The sequence below is a fragment of the Musca autumnalis genome, unplaced genomic scaffold (genome assembly GCF_047663935.1).
Source record: "Musca autumnalis isolate F117 unplaced genomic scaffold, ASM4766393v1 scaffold_3, whole genome shotgun sequence".
Taxonomy (NCBI): domain Eukaryota; kingdom Metazoa; phylum Arthropoda; class Insecta; order Diptera; family Muscidae; genus Musca; species Musca autumnalis.
The window spans coordinates 192,149,155-192,168,940 of record NW_027411866.1 but is presented as its reverse complement, the minus strand read 5'-3'; the positions used below and the strand labels follow the sequence as shown (position 1 = coordinate 192,168,940).

The 19,786-nt window shown below is 37.5% G+C and overlaps 1 protein-coding gene across 1 annotated transcript in view; it reads right to left on the bottom strand.

Moving 5' to 3' along the window:
• Positions 1–19,786, bottom strand: part of DIP-alpha (Dpr-interacting protein alpha) — a 242,818-nt gene that overhangs the window by 24,541 nt on the left and 198,491 nt on the right. The window contains exon 7 of the mRNA XM_073976091.1: positions 3,718–3,837. Coding sequence (XP_073832192.1) covers positions 3,718–3,837 — 120 coding nt within the window. The remainder of the gene's footprint in view (positions 1–3,717; positions 3,838–19,786) is intronic.

The window sequence follows — 19,786 nt, the reverse complement described above, 5'->3', positions numbered from 1 at the left end:
TCTAGCAAATACAGCTCGTGGTTCATGCGACGTCGATATTCACCGTCAACGCAGATTGGTTCGTAGATATTTCGAAGAATTTTTCTCTCAAACACGCCAAGCAATGCCTTATCTGCTTGCGCAAGTACCCAGGCTTCGGACCCATACATCAGTGTTTTGTAAAGCGTTATTTTTGTTTGACGAGTTGTGGCTTTGTTTTTGAAGCGCTTACTTAAGCCAAAGTAGGATCTGTTGGCCAATACAATTCTTCTTTTTATTTCAGAACTGATGTCGTTTGTTGTGTTTACGGCGGAGCCGAGGTATACGAAGTCTTTTACTACATCAAAGTTATAGGAACCAACTTCAGCTGTTGGTCCGATCTCAATGAGCGCATTGCGCGTCGATATCATCAACTTGGTCTTCTCGCCGTTTACCGCCAGACCCACTTTAGCGGATTCTCCTTCGACCTTCATAAAGGTATCGGTTACTTCTTTTACTGATCATCCCATGATGTCTATACCATCAGCATAAGCAAGTAACATTTGGCTATTGTTGTAGATTGTGCCACTTCTTTTGACGTTTGCCTCTCGTATAACCTTTTCTAGCAGGATGTTGAAAAGATCACACGAAAGACTGTCTCCGTGCCTGAAACCTCTTTTGGTACAAAACTCTTCGGAGAGGTTTTTTTCCTATTGTAACTGAGGATCTCGTGTCAGTTAAAGTCATTTTACAAAGCCGAATGAGCATTGCGGGGATACCAAATTCAGACATGGCTTGGAATACCTTTGAACGTAGCGGGCTGTCGAAGGCAGCTTTATAATCGAAAAAATGTGGTAGGTGTCGATCTGCATCTCTCGGGTCTTCTCCAAGATTTGCCGCAGGGTAAATATCTGGTCAATGGTGGACTTGCCAGGTATAAAGCCTCATTGGTATGGTCCAATTATTTCGTTGACCATGGGCTTTAGTAGTTCGCACAATATCCCTGACACTATCTTGTAGGCGATAGGGAGAAGACTTATGTCCCTATAGTTGGAGCATAAAGTCTTATCTCCTTTCTTATAAACGGGGCACAGGATGCTCAGATTCCAATCATCGGGTACGCTTTCTTCCTGCCAGATGGAGCTAACTAGCTGATACATACACCTTATCAGCGTTTCGCCTCCGGTTTTAAACAGCTCGGCTGGTAGGCCATCAGCTCCTGCTGCCTTATTATTCTTCAGCCGGTTTATTGCTGTCTTTACCTCATCTTGGCCGGGTGGTATACGTTCAATACCATCTTCTGGGATTGGATCTGTGGTATCTTCGTCGACTTCGCTACTTTTGGATACCAACAGTTTGAAAAAATGCGCTCTTAGTACACTATCTGTACCAGTTACCAGATTACCTTGCTAGATGTGCCAGTTCCAAAGCCGTCAGTTGGATGTTTTACTCGTTGGTAGAATTTTCGGACTTCATTCTGTCTCCTGTACATCTCGATTTGTTCACACTCCCGCTTTTCCATCTCTTTCTTTTTCCTGCGGAAAAGATGTTTCTCCTCTCTTCTTTTCTCCCGATACCTCTCTCGTGCGCTACGCGTTGCCTCTGATGGTAAAGTAGCCCTATATGGGGCATTTTTCTCTTCGGTAGCAACACGACACTCCTGGTCATACCATGGATTCCTTGGTGGAGGTCTCTGGTATCCAAGTACTGATTTTGCGGCTGTTTGCCATTGTCCTGATATGTTATCGGGATGAGGAGTGCTTTGATTAAGCAGTTGGGCCAGTTGAGTGGAATATACTGTGGTTATCTGTTCTGATTACAGCTTACCGATGTCCAACTTCCGTGTTGTGTCTGTTCGCACTCTGTTTGCTACGATTAATCTGGTACGTAACTTTGCTGCAAGAAGGTAGTCGTCCGAGTCTATGTTTGCACCTCGGAACGATCGTACATCCAACACGCTTGATGTACGTCTTCCATCTATCACAACGTGATCAATTTGATTTCTTGTTCTTTGATCTGGCGACAGCCAGGTGCCCTTATGAATATCGAGATGCTTAAATCTGGTACTGCTAAATACCATTTTTCTTGCAGCTACACAGTCTATCAGCCTCATACCATTGTCAGATGTTTCACTGTGGAGACTGAATTTCCCGACTGTTGGGCCAAAGATATTCTCTTTTCCAATTATGGCATTAAAATCGCCTGGTATAATTTTAATGTCATGGGCAGGCAACGGTCATAAGTTTCTTCTAAGCGCTCGTGAAATATATCTTTGGTCTGTTCGTCCTTGTCTTCAGTGGGAGCATGAGCGCAAATAAAGCTGATGTTGAAGAATTTTGCTTTTAATCGAATTGCAGCGAGTCTTTCATTCACTGGGTGAAGCTGGAGACCAGATATTTTAACCTCCGACCAACTACAAGTCCGCAAACAAACTCATGCTTTATGTCATGGCAGCTATAATACAGTGCGTCACCCTTAGGTGTTTTTGTGACGCCTTTCCCGTTCCATCGTATTTCCTGTATGGCAGTAATGTCGGCCTTGTACTTTTCAAGTACATCTGCCAATGCGTAAATTGCACCTTCTCTATAAAGTGTGCGAACATTCCAGGTGCAGATTCGCAGATCATGGTACTTAAAACGTTTGCGGGGGGCAGTCAACTTTAAAGGGATTTGTTTTTCTTTTCTTTTGTTTTTTCATAGTAGGCTGTTGTTTCTAGGGGAGTGTTACTAACCCGGCGCCCAAGTCCAAGTTTTTAACGTTCTTATGGGTGAACGCGCGGCACATGTTAGCTCACTACCTTTAACGAGTGTTAAAGGCAGCTCCCCAGGTGACACCACGGAGAGGTCAGTGTCCACATGAGATGAGAGAGGGACCAAGATAAATCCTGGACTTTGCCATGTTAAAGCCGGTCAGGACCGTTCCTTGGTATCTTCCATCCCCTACGTCACGCCTAAAGTTCCAATACTTATTTTGTCACTTTGCAATGTTTTCCTGGCAATATCAGTTTTACAAGTACAACAACTTTAAAGTATGCACCTACAAGCCTATAAACAGATATAGTATTCATTAAACTCGTTGACCAATATGTATGTAGACCACAGATGCCAAAGTAATTTAGATTTGGCCTAATAGTAACAAAGAGGGTAAATGATTATCAAATTGACTGAGAATTCATCATCTATCATCCGAAGAGTAAAAAAATATCTTATTTTTTATTTGTTCAAAATTTGAAAAATTATATGCAATAATGATGATGATGAAATGCAAAACTAAATTTAATGTTCATCATCCGGTATTGCACCTTATGTTGTAAATGTCTATAAAATGTTAAACTAAACTGAATACTGACGAGGGTGGGCGGAGGTAGAATATAGAGAATGCAGCCACTGGTTTAATGTTGATTTACACCCTATACCATTCCAAATATTCGAATACACACACACACACCCAAACTTACTCACAAATATAGATTACCAGACAAGGACTCACGTACCTATACTGGACCAGAATACCAGTCCAAACATGTACATTAATTATGTCGAGAGTGTAAGGCCGCTGGTCGTTACAACAGCAGCAGCTGCAGTGAATCTGTTGGAGATGTGAGTGAGTGTTGGACAATTTTGTGGGGTATTTGATGTTCCATATACATACACACGTATATCAATATATTTTAGCATACATACATACATTTGTCAGTGTGAGTTTGAATGTGTATTTGGCTTAGTTTGTTCTTTGTTAGTCATGCATATATAGACTTACCCGTGTCCTTAATCCAGTAGTTAATTGATTTGGGGTATGCCTCTACGTGACATTCAATTTGAACATCAGTGCCAAGTGGTGCACCGACTAATTGATTTGGTACTTGTATAACTGGATGAACTGTAATGACACAACAATAACAACAACAACATCATCAACAACAAATTGCAAATAAGTAAGCAAAAATTATAAAATAGTATCATCAATTTTCTCAATTGAAGAAATGCTACAACAACAAATGTCACCGGGCTTTGTTGTTAGATTGCCAGAAAAATTACTTTATGACCACGTATTTAATTTATAAATGCTTTTATTTTGAAGGAAAAATTTATATCATTGATTGGTTTTCCAATTTGTAAAACCTTAAAATATTAAAAAAAGTTAATAATAATTTGTGAAGAAAAAATAATTTTGCTTTTATTTAAAATCAAATCTTTCATTTTCAAGTCTAGAAATATTTCCATTAAAATTTTATTAAAAAACTATTTTTAAACAATTTAAAATTTAAGTATAGATGCATTTTTGCATATTGTACGAGCGGTAGGCATTGAACTTTGACTGCCAAATAAATCATTTATTGTCATTTTACCACACACAGACACCAAAAGAACTTTGCGGTTGCACACACACACATAACCTTTTGGTCTTGAGACAAAATTTAATAAACAGTAATTTTGCAGGAACATTGGGAACAATTTTATTAAAAATTTATATTTTCTTTCGCTTAAAATTTGGTTTGGTATCCGTTGAGTTTAAATCTGGTAACTCATTTTTAACACAGTTGCAGTTGACCAATCGAACTGAAACTTTGCATACTTTTCAGATTTGGATGACAATACATGAATATTAAACCAAAACCAGTATGGGTCCATTGTTTCCTATAGCCCCCATATAGTGGTACCACACGATTTAAGGTGTTTTGAGGATTTTATCTTCATTTTCAGTCCGAATTGGCTGTAACTTGGCATTTGGAGTTCCCAATTGTACAGAAACTTCCCCTCAAAAATTGTGGACATTGGTCAGATTTTGGTGTAGCCCCCATAGAACGATACAACCCGATTTCAGCCAATTTAAAGTTTTACTCTACATTTTCGACCTTACTTACTTACTTACTTAGCTGGTCCATTACAGAACATTTGTTCCATAGACCCAACTAAGAAAAGATCTCCATTCCTCTCTGTTTTTCGCTTGACTTTTTGGAATACCGCGCCTTTCCATTTCTTCATCCACTTGTGTGCTCCATCGAAGCTTAGGCCTGCCGATTCTGCGTGCACCGCCATGTGGCATGTATTCATACGCCTTTTTAGCGGGTTCACCATCGCTCATTCTCATGATATGGCCTAGCCAACGCAATCGTTGCATCTCGATACGTTTAACTATATGCATGTCTTTGTATAGCTTATATAGCTCGTGGTTCATACGACGTCGATATTCACCGTCAACGCAAATCGGCCCGTAGATCTTTCGAAGAATTTTCCTCTCAAACACACCAAGCACTGCCTTATCTGCTTGCGCAAGTACCCATGCTTCGGAGCCATAGACCATAGGCACGGGTAGTATCAGCGTTTTGTATAGTGTTATTTTTGTTTGACGAGATGTGACTTTGTTTTTAAATTGCTTACTTAAACCATAGTAGCATCTGTTGGCCAATACTATTCTTCTTCTTATTTTACAACTGATGTTGTTTGTTGTGTTTATGGCAGTGCCGAGATAGACGAAGTCTCTAACTAAATTGTGCCATTTCTTTTGACATTTGCATCTCGTATTACCTTTTCCAGCAAAATGTTGATTAGGTCACACGAAAGGTTGTCTCCTTGTCTGAAACCTCTTTTGGTACAAAACTCTTCGGGGAGGTTCTTTCCTATTTTAACTGAAGATCTTGTGTCAGTTAAAGTCATTTTACAAAGCCGGATGAGCTTTGCGGGGATACCAAATTCAGACATGGCTTGGAATACTTTTGAACGCAGCGGGCTGTCGAAGGCTGCTTTATAATCGACAAAAAGGTGGTAGGTGTCGATCAGCATCTCTTGGGTCTTCTCCAGGATTTGCCGCAGGGTAAATATCTGGTCAATGGTGGACTTGCCAGGTCTAAAGCCACATTGATATGGTCCAATTATTTCGTTGACCATTGGCTTAAGTCGTTCGCACAATATCCCTGACACTATCTTATAGGACATAGGGAGAAGACTTAAGCACCTATAGTTGGAACATACAGTCTTGTCTTCTTTCTTGTGGACGGGACATAGGATGCTCAGGTTCCAATCGTCGGGTACGCGTTCTTCCTGCCAGATGGTGCTAACTAGCTGATGCATACACCTTATCAGCGCGTCGCCTCCGGTTTTAAACAGCTCGGCTGGTAAGCCATCGGCTCCTGCTGCCTTATTATTCTTCAGCCGATTTATTGCTGTCTTTACCTCATCTTAGCTGGGCGGTATACATTCAATACCATCTTCTGGGATTGGGACTGCGGTATCTTCATCGTCATCGCTGCTATTGGATACCAACAGTTTTGAAAAATGTTCTTTCCATATCCTGAGTACACTATCTGTATCAGTTACCAAACTACCTTGCTGGTCTCTACAGGAGGATGTGCCAGTTCCAAAGCCATCAGTTTGATGTTTCACTCTTTGGTAGAATTTTCGGACTTCATTCTGTCTCCTGTACATCTCGATTTGTTCACACTCTCGCATTTCCATCTCTCTCTTTTTCCTGCGGAAAAGACGTTTCTCGTCTCTCCTTTTCTCCCGATATCTCTCTCGTGCGCTACGCGTTGCTACTGATTGTAAAGTAGCCCTATATGCTGCATTTTTCTCTTCGGTAGCAGCACGACACTCCTGGTCATACCATGGATTCCTTGGTGGAGGTCTCTGGTATCCAAGTACTGATTTTGCGGTTGTTTGCATGGAGTGGGCAATATTTTGCCATTGTCCTGATATGTTATCGGGACGAGGAGTGATTTGATTAAGCAATTGGGCCAGTTGAGTGGAATATGCTGTGGCTATCTTTTGTGATTGCAGCTTACCGATGTCCAACTTCCGTGTTATATCTGTTCGTACTTTGTTTGCTACGTTTAATCTGGTACGTACCTTTGCTGCAACAAGGTAGTAGTCCGAGTCTATGTTTGCACCTCGGAACGATCGTACATCCAACATGCTTGATGCATGTCTTCCATCTACCACAACGTGATCAATTTGATTTCTTGTTCTTTGATCTGGAGACAGCCAGGTGCCCTTATGAATATCGAGATGCTTAAATCTGGTACTGCTAACTACCATGTTTTTGCAGCTGCAAAGTCTATCAACCTCATACCATTATCAGATGTTTCACTGTGGAGACTGAATTTCCTGACTGTTGGGCCAAAGCTATTCTCCTTTACAATTTTGGCATTAAAATCGCCTAGTATAATTTTAATATCATGGGTAGGGCAACGGTCATAAGTTTCTTCTAAGCGCTCGTAAAATATATCTTTGGTCTGTTCGTCCTTGTCTCCAGTGGGGGCATGAGCGCAAATAAAGCTGATGTTGAAGAATTTTGCTTTTAATCGAATTGCAGGGAGTCTTTCATTCACTGGGGTGAAGCTGGTTACCAGATGTTTTAACCTCTGACCAACTACAAATCCGCAACCAAACATCAATAGTATATCAATACATTCCTTAAAACAGGTATGACGGGCGTAACGACCGCAGGGAACCCCAAGAGCGTTTGTTTCGGATCAAGCGGTTCTCGGGTCAGCGTTTGTTTTCCCAGGTTAGGGGTGGCTGTGAATTACGCGGGCGGATGCCATGCGGCACGCTATACAAATGTGTCCAACCCAAGTAATGGCACAACAACGCATCCCTTCAGCGCAAACGGAGGTTGCTTGCAGGCCTGATAAACAATACTTTATCAACGAAACAGCACAAATAACACTGTGACACAAAATGGAACTCAAAGTCTTGGGGGTGGAAAATTTCATTTGGAGTCGAAAGACCTTGATGAATATACTAAGAACCCAAAAGGAAATTTTCGCCATACGTCAAGTTTATGAGATATCGCGCGATGAAGTTTTTGATTTTTTTTTCCCTATAATACTTGGGAAAATAGCTCCATATCTCTGTTTGGAGTTGTTGTAGCTTCGTTTTGAGGTGACATGTCTTCAGTCAAATCGATTGGCGAATCTTTTTGTAGAACATTTTATTCTTCTAACTCAATGCCTTTCATGTCCTTACCGTCCTTTATTTCTTGAACCGTAGTGAAAGTACCACAAGATGAGATTTTTCAGCATCCAAATATTTTACAAAAATGTTGCTCAGAAGATTTTAGGTACGGTTCTCTTTGACAACTAATCGATTTTGTTCCGTTTTCATTGTCATATTTGATATTTATTCGGACTTGGTTCAGAATTAAACTATGTTTTGTTTTTGGTTATGTATAGGTATGTTGACACAACAATTGGTTATTGCTTATGTAGACATCTGGGGTGCTTCTGAAATATTTACCACAAATAGCTCTTGTAATGATGAACACGTTAATAACAAATTTTCTTGGAGGATAGATCCGGTTATCTCAGTTTTTGAACCGGATATTCCGACATTAAAACCGATTTTTGAACCGGTTTTAAGTAACCGATTAAACTTATATGTATACCGTTAAAAAGCGTATAGAGTTGTCAATCAAATTAAATTAATTCGCTTATGAAAACTGTGCTAGTTGCAGTTCTAGAACAAAAAACCGCTTTCTTAAACCGTTTTAAAGAAAAATATCAATACGCGCAAATATGGAGATCAAAGGCCGGGGGGTGAAAAATTCTTCTTGGCGATGAATGTCGCTGAAGATAATATGATGAACCCGGAAGGACAGTTTTGCCATAGGTCTAACTTCTGAGTTATAGCGAAATGAATTCTTTCTTGACAAACTATACACACCTACATGACAAAAAACATAGCGAAATTTTATCAGGCCATAACTCAGAAGTTCGACCTTGGCAAAACTGTCCTTCCGATGTCGAATATTTGAAAACCTGCAGGAATGGGCGGAACTTGCCACGCATATTTAGGTTACTTCCCGACGTTAAGTTACTTCTTTTTTTCGGTCCACTTTCATAATCTGTGCGGGGTTTCTTGTAATTTTAAACAAAAATTTCAATTTTGTTGTACAGTGTAATTAGTTGTCGCAGTTGGCAAATTAATTGGCAAGAAATTATTTGTACTATCAAGTACGGACAGTCAATTAAGCCTCGTAATGAAACTAGAAGAAAATTTCAAAAAGCACTTAAAATCTGCCTTCAATATGTCAGCATCATTTCATGGTAGATCCAGAACAAATTTTGAAATTTTATACATTGGTGAGATGATCCTTTTATATTTGGATTCTACGTTTACATTGACAAGAAAATCTTGAAAAGTGTGGTTTAATCAAAAATCGGGAGAAAAAAGACACGTTGGCTTCAACCCAATTTTTGGCAAGTCCAAAATTATTTCATTTTATAAAAAACCATTTAATTTGTATAATATTCAACCACAATTCTCGAGTTATAAAAGGGTAAACCTTGGCTTCAGCTGAGTTAAATTTTCAAAAAATGTTGCCCATATTTTCTCTTACTACTACAGGAATTCGAACATTACAAAAAACACCCCAGTGTGTTTTCAGGTTCATGTGTTTTGTTAAGAAACAGTTTTATTTTTCTATAGGTTTTTAAACAATGCATATACAAATTTGTGGTTTTTCCTTGTCAATAGATTGCATTAGTACAATATATCGGACAAAAGATTTGCATTCTACCTCTAAAGCTCAATAACACTGTATGAAATTTAAAAATGGAAATGCAATTTCTACAACTTTCTTCATGGTAATAATGAAGGCTGTTATTTTTTCAAACTAAGGCAAAGCAAAGAAACAAAAACAAAAAACAAAAAAGACGATAGCATGCATCTTCTCTGCAGTTTGTGAATTCCTCTACCCCGAGATTGAGAGGAATTCGAATGCGTAGATATTTTTGGTGATCTCATTTTTCTAATGAATGAAAAGTGGATCATATGATTTTACATTATTGGGAAATTGTTGAAATTGGCTTGTGTTTTTGCGTTTCCATGCGTGGAAGAGAGTGTACGTATTCTTAGAGTAATATATTGTGTAGTATTAATTTAAGCATACTTTGCCACAATTATTGAAAATGTGGTCAACCATTCCAGTAGCAAGAAGATGTACCGCCCAATTGTTTCATCCAATAAGAATGTATATTTTGAGAAGATTCGAAAAATGTTGATGTGAATTATATGCATTGAAGTTAAATTGTTCGTAAATTTTTATTAAAAATACATTTGGATAGCATATACAAACAGACGCAGAAGAATATTGAGGTGGAAAGTAAACAAATGATGACTATACTCCCTGCTCACATCCGCTGGGTGTGCTGGTTGCTTGTTTCTGTTTTAATAAACAAAAAATGCTCTTGTTAATCAGATTTCCAGTAAATATTGAAAATACATATTTTCTTGTTTACATTTGTTGTGTTTGTATATATCCGATTTCAATGAAGTTTGGAATGTGTAACGGAATTTGGCCTATAACTAAATGTACCAAAATATATCGACATCGGTTTATATCACTATGCACCACTGAAAATGGAAACAACTTCTAGTATGCATTTTTATACCCTCAGCCAGAAATAATGGTTTTAGACCCCAAGTATGTTTGGACGAAATGTGTTTCAGACAATTTGGAGTCGATCTAGCCATGTCCGTCCGTCCGTCTGTCTGTCCGTCTGTCTGTCCTGCTGGCTGGAGCGCACGATAACTCTCGAACGGATGAACCGATTCGGTTAAAATTTTGGCTTTCGTAATATTTTGCCTAAACTTAGTTTAAGTTCGAAGATGGGCTATATCGGTCCAGTTCTTCCGGTACCTCCCCCACAAAAGTTCGAAAATGTTCGGAAAATTTGTGCGCACGATAACTCTTGAAGGGGGTAACCGATTTCATTCATACTTTGCCCATCGTGAAATATATACCAGACTTAGATGTGGTTCCAATATGGACCCAATCGGTCTACTCCTTCGGGTACCTCCCACACAAAATTTCGGAAAAGTTCAGTTCGTGAGGTGGCCCTATCGAATCGCTTTGATTTTTGCTTTAGCAACTTGTATTCACTGCCCTCCATACGACGATACAAGTTTCATCAAGGGCAAGTCCATACTTCCTGAGAAAATAGCCTAAAATTTGCAAAAAAAAAACTCCTATGACACCGTGTGAGGTGGTTGGAGCGCAAGATAACTCTCTAACGGATCTGCCGATTCGGTCCAAAATTTGGCCTTAGTAATATTTAGTCCAAACATAGTTTAAGTTCGAAGATAAGCCATATCGGTCCACTCCTTTAGGTACGTCCCCACAAAAATTCATAAATTTTCGGACAAATTGTTCGTACGGTAACTCTTGAAGGGAGTGGCCGAATTGGTCCATACTTTACACATCTTAATATATCTACCAGATATATATCAGGTTCAAATATGGACTATATATGTCCACTTCATCCAGTACCTCCCAAACAAATTTTCGGATAAGTTCACTTTAAGACCTGCTATCGAATCACTTTGATTTTTGTTGAAGCAACTTGCATTCGCAGCCTAAATTACGATGGTAAAAGTTTTTTCAGGGGCAAATCCACACTTCTTAAGCAAACAGCCCGAAGGGAGTAAACCCCCCCTAGTGGCACCATATGTAGTGTCTGGAGATCGACTTCCAAAATGGTCAATGTCGATGTCGATCCATTCCTTTAAGTATTTCCTCCGCAAAACTTCTGCTCTTTAATCTAATCAACATTTTTGTCGGTCCATACTTCCAAATATTTTAAAACCCTCTAAATACATACGTTTTTTTGGGAAAAAATTGTTTCAATATACACAGGCTGAGGGTATATCTCTGTCGGCCATGCCGACTGATACTTTTTTTACTTGTTTGAAAGTACATATTTAGACTACAAAACCCCTAGTAGGGTTTTGTCCTGTCAGATCCAGTTCGGATTTTATGGCCTCGTCTAAACCGGGCTAATTCTTGTTTGCATTTATCAGGCCTTGATCTCAGAAACGAATAGGAATATGGCCTTGCTGTCTTTAGCAAAATTGTAGCCCTGAACTAGTAGAACTTATCTGTTGAAAAAACCACATAAAAAAACTCCATCTAGGGCATTAAAATTTATAAAATATTGAAAATTTTACATAATTGCTGAAATTCTGGTCAGTATTGGCTAAACTATTGGGAGTTGAACCAAGTAACCGGGTGCAAAAATCTCCAAAATAAAGTTCTCAACATTTCTTTAGAACATTCTGAAACTCTAAAATGCTTACTTCATGTCGTTTCAGCGGTATTTTGCATCATATCATTTTTTTACAACACTTATTTCAAACACAGTTCACACCAACAGTTTATTCTCGCATTTTGGACTTCACCACATTATTGACTTATTTATTAAATTGTCGTTAAAAATGTACTGAAAACAACGGCAAAGAGGCATTTTACAACAATGACATGTTCTGAAGAGTTGTGTATTACATTCCGGAGAATATTTTTCCGAAAGAAAATATTCAGAAAAAAATTAACAGTTTTGGAGATACGGTGCGAAATGTATAAAAATTGTGGAATTTTTGCATATATTTTGAAATTTGAGGCAATAAATGTATTTTTTCGAGCTCATTATTTCTCCAAATATTTTATTCTTGTCCTTATCTACAAATTTGCTTCAGAGGTCAGAAGAAGATTCGCATTGGTTTCAGAGATATAGCCCCGAATTTCTTTAAAAACGCAATATTTAACCATGTTTAGATGGTGCCATAAAATCCGAGCTGGATCTGACACAAAAAAAACCCAACTAGGGTTTCTTGTCGTTTGGGTCTGTACTTTCAAAAAATCATTAGTTCGAATTGTTTGCACAAGATCACCTTAAAAATGTTGCACAGTGTTATTCATTATTTTTGAACACTTTATATATTTAGTAAAATTATCCTCTGTTATACTTCCCCCAATATTTTACATTTTTCTTGACAAAGTTAAAACAGTTAAAAATTTTACACTGAAATGAAAAAAATGTGTAGAATATACTAATATCCTATGGAAACTGGCTACGTCGGTGGTTTGGTCCTATGGGGTTACTTCCCCCGCCAATTTCTAACATGATTTTTTGCTCGTGGCACATTACATTGGTTTGACCATAACTTCTTATGAGTTTAAAACATTTCAAGGTTTTTGTGATTCAAATTGATGATATTTGATATTAACAGCACAAAGGGACCCTTGACCCCCACCCCGCTTATTTTGTAAGAGATGACGCGCACATACTTCCCGCTTATGTTGACAAAATCTAGAGAATATATCGGTTACCGTTCTATAGGTACTCGCATATGAAACAAGTAAAAAAGTATCAGTCGGATTTGCCGACAGAGATATACCCTCAGCCTATGTGAATTGAAACGTTCATCTACGGACTGATCGAATGTGCTTAGGGTCTTTTCAGAAATTTGTGGTTCTTTTTGGACATTTGAACTTGCCGACAAAAATAGGGATTAGGATTAAAGTTCAAAAGTGTTACGGAGAAGGTACTTGGACCGACATAGTCCGTTATGGAAGGGGATCTTATTTTGGGAGTCATATCTTTTCGATAGTTATCGCGCCCACTGGTCACTTCTGTGGAAAGCATGGACTTTTTCATGGAAAACATAATGTTGCTGTAAACAGGACCACAACGAACATCATCGGTATACATTTCCAAAGGATCTTCGAATAGACCCTAAACTGCACTTAGACACAAATTTTGAACTTTTGTGGTGGGAGTATCCTAAGGAGATACTCAACAACAAAATATTAACATATCCAAAGTTTGGACCAGATTGCCTGCCCCGTTCAAGAGATGTCGTGCATACCATTTCAGTGACAATTTTAAAATATTTGGGGAATTACCGGAAGTTGTGGACCGGTATTTCCATCATCGAACTGAAATAAAGTTTGCACAAAATATGACAAAAGCCAAAGTTTGGACCACATCGGTTGATCAGTTCGAGAGTTGTCGTGCTCTCCAGCCACTACATATCGCTCATTTACTCAAAGAGTGACATAACTCAAAAAATGCGTTTGCTGAGTTAGCAATTTCTATTTTTTCTACGACTTCTACTTTATCTTGTGTCAAATTTTCATGCTGACATCTCTAAAACTCGACGAGTTACAGCTCATTTACTACGAGTTTCGCATAATTCAACACAAAATTTTTTTGAGTTTATGAAACACTAAAGCATTTCAAATCATGCTTGATCATACACAGAAATTTAACACTGATATCTGGCTATCTGGTTGCAAAATATGGTCCAAGTAGTTATTTTAGTTTCAGTGTAATAATCTTTTTAAGTTGGGAAGTCAAATTTCAATCGCCAACTTAAAACGCGTTTTTTTTCGAAACTTGATTTTTCGAGATGTGTCACTCTTTGTGTAAATGAGCGATATGTTCTCAAGAAGTATGGACTTGCCGCTGAAATAACGTTTACCGTCGTAATGGAGGCAGCGAATGCAAGTTGCTTTAACAACATCAAGGTGATTCGAGAGCAGGTCGTAAGGTGAACTTTTTCCAAATTTTGTGTGGGAGGTACCCGAAGGTGTGGGCAAATTCGGACCTGGTAGATATATTAGCATGTATAAAGTATGGATCAAATCCGTCTCTCCCTTCAAGAGTAATCGTGCGCGCAATTTTTCCGAACATTTTTGAACTTTTGTGGGGGAGGTACCTGAAGAAGTGGACCGATATGGCTTATCTTCGAACTTAACAACAACTACACACGGTATCATAGGTGATTTTTGAAAAATTCTGGCTATTTTCTCAGGAAATATGGATTTGCCCCAGATGAAACTTGTACAGTCGTATGGGGGGCAGTGAATACAAGTTGTTACAACAAAAATCAAAGCTTCCACGCAAATCAACTTTGAAGGCCAATATTTTTTGCCATTTCATTTTATCCAAAAGCATTTAAATTATACAATATACAATCACTATTCGCGAGTTATAAAGGGGTAAACCTTGGCTTCAACGATGTTAAATTTTCAATAATATTGCCCATATACCCCCGTTAGCATAAATGCTGAGGGTATAATGAGTGCCGAAACATATGTTGAGTTCTTAGAGAATGAGCTCATATAAATATTTTCTATGATTTTTTTTTTTTAATTATTTTTCTTTAATGTGAAAGACATAAGAATGCAATATTCTTTTATATACGTTAGGAATAACTGCAATGTAAAAAGAATACTGGAAATATATTTTGTTTCCACTATAATAATGGTTCCACAAACATCCCAGACGGGACAGGGGAGACTTCTCTCATATCAATGAGTGCACCCCGATTCATATTGGCTCAATGATATGGGACCTACTGTTTATCGCCGAGTCCGAACGGCGTGTCTTACGACACCACTTTATAGAGAAGTTTTACATGGCTGAAATACTCAGAAAATGTCGCCAACATTACTGAGGGGTATTTTGCCACCGTTGAAAATTTTGATGTTGCCTGGCCGGGGAATCGAACCCACGGCCTTCTGCGTGCAAGGCGGGTGTGCATACCATTGCACCACGGTGGCACCCACTATAAATATCACAAAATTAGTTTGTATATTTGCATTCCCTATTGGTCAAAGTAAGCCTTGCAATGTGTAGTTTTTGTTCAGTATAAAGTCAAATATTACTAGAAAATCTATATTGTGATGCTTTTATACCATAAGGCTTATGCATACTCTGTGTGTGGCTAAATTGAGGTTTAGAAGTTAGTTACGACCAAAGTCGTTTATATCTTAAACTTTTTTGGAAACAAAAAAGCCTAACCAAGGAAACGTTTCAGATCAGCCACAATTTTGCAACTTGTTAGTGTGTGTGTAAATTTTCGTATTGTATTGAATACATGTGTATTGTATAGGAAAGTTTGTAGGAAATAAAAATTCGAGAAGTTGTAAAGGTAGAATTTTGAAAGTGATGTGATTTTAATTGATTTCCATGCATCGATGCAATTGTGTTCATACAGAGGTTTGTTGTTCATATGAGTATCCTCTGAGTTTCATATATAACAGTGCCATAGAAGCACGAAGGTGGTGGTTTTTATGCGGTTAAGGCTACAATGTTGCAAAATTGTTAAGGTAGATTATCATCATTGAAATAATTGTCAACATCATTATCATCATCAACATCGTCCGTATTGGATTGTTGTTGCTTGCATTTCAAAAGTCTATATGTGCGAGTGTATGTCTGTGTACTTTATCGAATGGATATGGACATGTGTGAAATTTGTGGTCAGCTTGACTTTATAACTTGGAAAAGGGTATGCATACCTTAACTGGTAGTAAGTTTTTTTTTTTTTGGTTTTAATTGAAATTTTCAAAGAGTTTCTGTACTTTATTTTCAAATAAAGTATAAACTTAATTGATTTGTTTTCTAAAAAAGATATATTTTACTAAAGAAAAAGAAATAATCAAAATGTAATAGTGATTATAAGACTTAAGACATATTGACTTTAAATATAATGAACATTTGATTATCTTACTGTCTGCATTAATAAAACCTTATAAACGTATAAGTAATAACATAAGTGTAACAAGTTTTGACATTTATTGTGTACATACATATGTTTGTACATTAGCTTGACATTACAACTACTCACAAAAGATTGCAATTAAAATAAATCAACACGATGCGAGAAGTGACCTTATGGTGGATTGAAGGGCAAAAGTCTTCAAAATATGCGGAGGTGATATTTGAAAAAGTGGACCGACTTAGTCCTTCTTGAAATAGGATATAATTTCCTTTCCTTCTATTAGTTCACAGTAGAACTTTTTAGAGCTTCTGAGTCATAAATTCAAGAAGTATGGACTTGTCATTGAAAAAAATTGTATCGTTGTAATTAGAAATGCAAAGACTACCTTCGATAAAAATTTCAGAACAACCTTCGAACAGCTGTTAAACTGCATGTGGAACTGTTAGACCATTGTCGGACGAACAAGGCTAAATCGACTACAAATTGTCTGAAACTGATTTCGTCTAAACATACTTGGGGTCTAAAACCATTACTTCGATGACACACATTTTTTAGCCTATCAAAGTGTATAAAAACAATTATAAGGCCAATAAGGTCCACAAGCGGTATAAATCTTCCAAACGTTCCTGTTCTTGTACTGGTTTATGCAAATTTTTACACGAAATATTGCCAGATTTCTATATCCTTCCCTTCTTTCCCTCTCTAGTAAAATTTGTCATGAACGATTGAATTGTATGCATGTCTACACATGTCAAAGTAACAGTACTGACAACTTGGTCAGTATAAAATATTTACTGGCAATGCATTTTCACAAATATCTACGCACACACTTAGATAGCAAAGAAAATGTTTTAACTGACTCTATTGACCAGGGGTGCCAACTTGGTGGTTTTCCCGCTACTTGTGGTGATTTTCGACGGACAAAAACCACTGTTTAAGCAGGAATGTCAACTGTTTTAAGGTAAAAATCGCTACAGACCTATAGTGCGTATGTGGCTGTAGCGATTTTTATCTCGGAACAGTTGGTATCCCTGCTATTGACACGTATTATGGTTAAGATTATGGCTGTTATTGAGCGAAATCAAGCAATCACTAGGCCCGAGGAGTTTTGAGGACACGTCTACACTGCAACGTACACATACATCAATGTATATGCATGTACATACGAATAACCCCATGTATGGATTCAGTGAATCATCTTCGAACATTTGTGGTTTAACATTACCACACTGAATGCCGCTAAATGCAATCAAATTAAAGGGCAAATGTCACGTCAGTCAATCTTGAAAATCTTTGAAGTGTTATAAGAAATTAGAGGGAAATTTATTGTCCGGACTTAGGTTACTAAACTTCATAAATAAGCAATAAACTAAATCTTCACGTATTTGTCGCAATAAACTCTAAGAAGTTAGTCATCCATTTTCTTATAAGATGTCCAGTATGGCGACCCAAAAACATTTATTTTTTCCATTTTATCCAAAAACTATACATATGAATTTTAATGATGATGGTTTAACGTTAACCTGTGCCACCCGAGCGCTCTTTTTTTCATAGTAATTTGTATGAAGCCAAATGTGAATTTTTACGACAATTCTCTAAAGGCCACAATTATGGTCAATCGATGAAAACATTTTATCAGTTCTTTGTTTTGGCTAAAAAAAGATTCCCACAAAAATATGTTAAAATCGGATCGGATTTTTTATACAGCTCCAATAAGCATATTTGGCCTATTATTGGTCCAAAAAGGGCCACATTTTGAAGATACTTAAATACATTCGATCTGTCCGTAGGTGAAAGTTTCACTTCACATTGGCTGAGGGTATACATCTGTCGGCAAAGCCGACTGACACTTTTTTACTTGTCGTAATATATCTTCCCATATATCAATGATATGACGTGGGTAATATATTTGGATCGAAGTGTAGTCCTTATCGATCAAACTTAAAAATAATAAGTATTTAAAATATCTTTTTTAATATATCTAATATATAAAAGGCAATGTGTGTATGTTAGTATGTTTGTATGCTCCGAATAGACTCAAAAACGGCTGAATAGATTTTCTTGAAAATTTCAGATAATGTACTGGGAACACCGGTGGTGAAAATAGGCTATATATTTTTTTGAATGGTCGTCGCAGAAATGAAATATCGCGGTCATCCCAATTTATTCAAAAATGTATTATTTCAGATAATATACCTAATTTTAGTAAGCGTGACTACAAAACCGCTATAACACTGGCTTCACTATGTGGGATAACGCGGTCAACGCCATAGTTTGGAATACAGTAAAATCCCGATAACATGAGATGTCACTATATAGAAATTCCGAAAAATCGATTGGGAAATCTTATGAAATTTTGTATGTGGAGTTTTTAGGTCTGAGAATAGGTTGTAATTTATTTTTTTATCCCGCTAAGTGTAGTGACCGGTGGTCCTCCCCACAGATTGTTTAAGAAAACCGCGAAATTCAAGATACTTTTTAATATATTGTTTACAAATTGTTTGCATTGCTATGGTAATTACTGTATTGACCGTTGGTCGTTGCGGAAGTGAAATATCGCGTTCATCCCAAAATTTTCAAAAATGTATTATTTCAATTAATTAGAACGGTCGTAAGCTTTACTGCTAAGAATAGTGACCGGTGGTCCTCCCCACAATGTTTTTAAGAAAATCAGAAATCTTTGATATTTTGAACGTATTGTTTACAGATTGTTTTTCCTGAATGATCGCGGTCATCACAAAGTTTTTAAAAATATATTATTTCAATTAATATACATAATTTTAGTAAGCGTGACACAAAAATGATATGAACACTAGCTTGAACAAGTGGGATAGCGCGGTCGTGAACTATTTTAATATGGCTAAGTGTAGTGACCGGAGGTTCTCCTTCAATTTTTTTAAAGTCCATGATATTTTTGAACTTATTGTTTACAGATTGTTTGCAATACTACTGTAATTACCGTCTTGACCCTGAATGGTCTTCGCGGAAGTGAAATATCGCGGTCGTCACAAAATGTTCAAACATTTATTATTTCAGATAATATACATAATTTTACGTGCCTAAAAAATGCTATAAACGGTGAACACTAAACAATAAGTGGGATAGCACGATCAACTCAACATTTTGGAATACAGTAAAATCCCGATAACTTGAGATGTCACCATCCAGAGGTTAAATCCAACAAAAATAGCGAAAATCAGGCGCCACCCTTCTATGGGAGCTATATCAAAACGAGGACGTATACTGAAAATTCTCTGCAAGACTGTTTACGATCCCCAAAAGTGGCTATATCTCCAAACTATCGAAAATCGGGAGGTACTGCTTTATGGGAGCTATATCAAAACGTGAACCTATAACTGTCTGCTCTCCTCTCTAAATTACATTAAAACCAACTTTTAGCCATTTCGGTGTGATAATGATGTTAAATCCTCAAAAATAGCGAAAATCAGCCGGTACCGTTCTATGGCAGCTATATCAAAACGTGGACCTATACGGATAATTCTCTGCAGTAATAATTACGACCCCAACCGAGACCAACA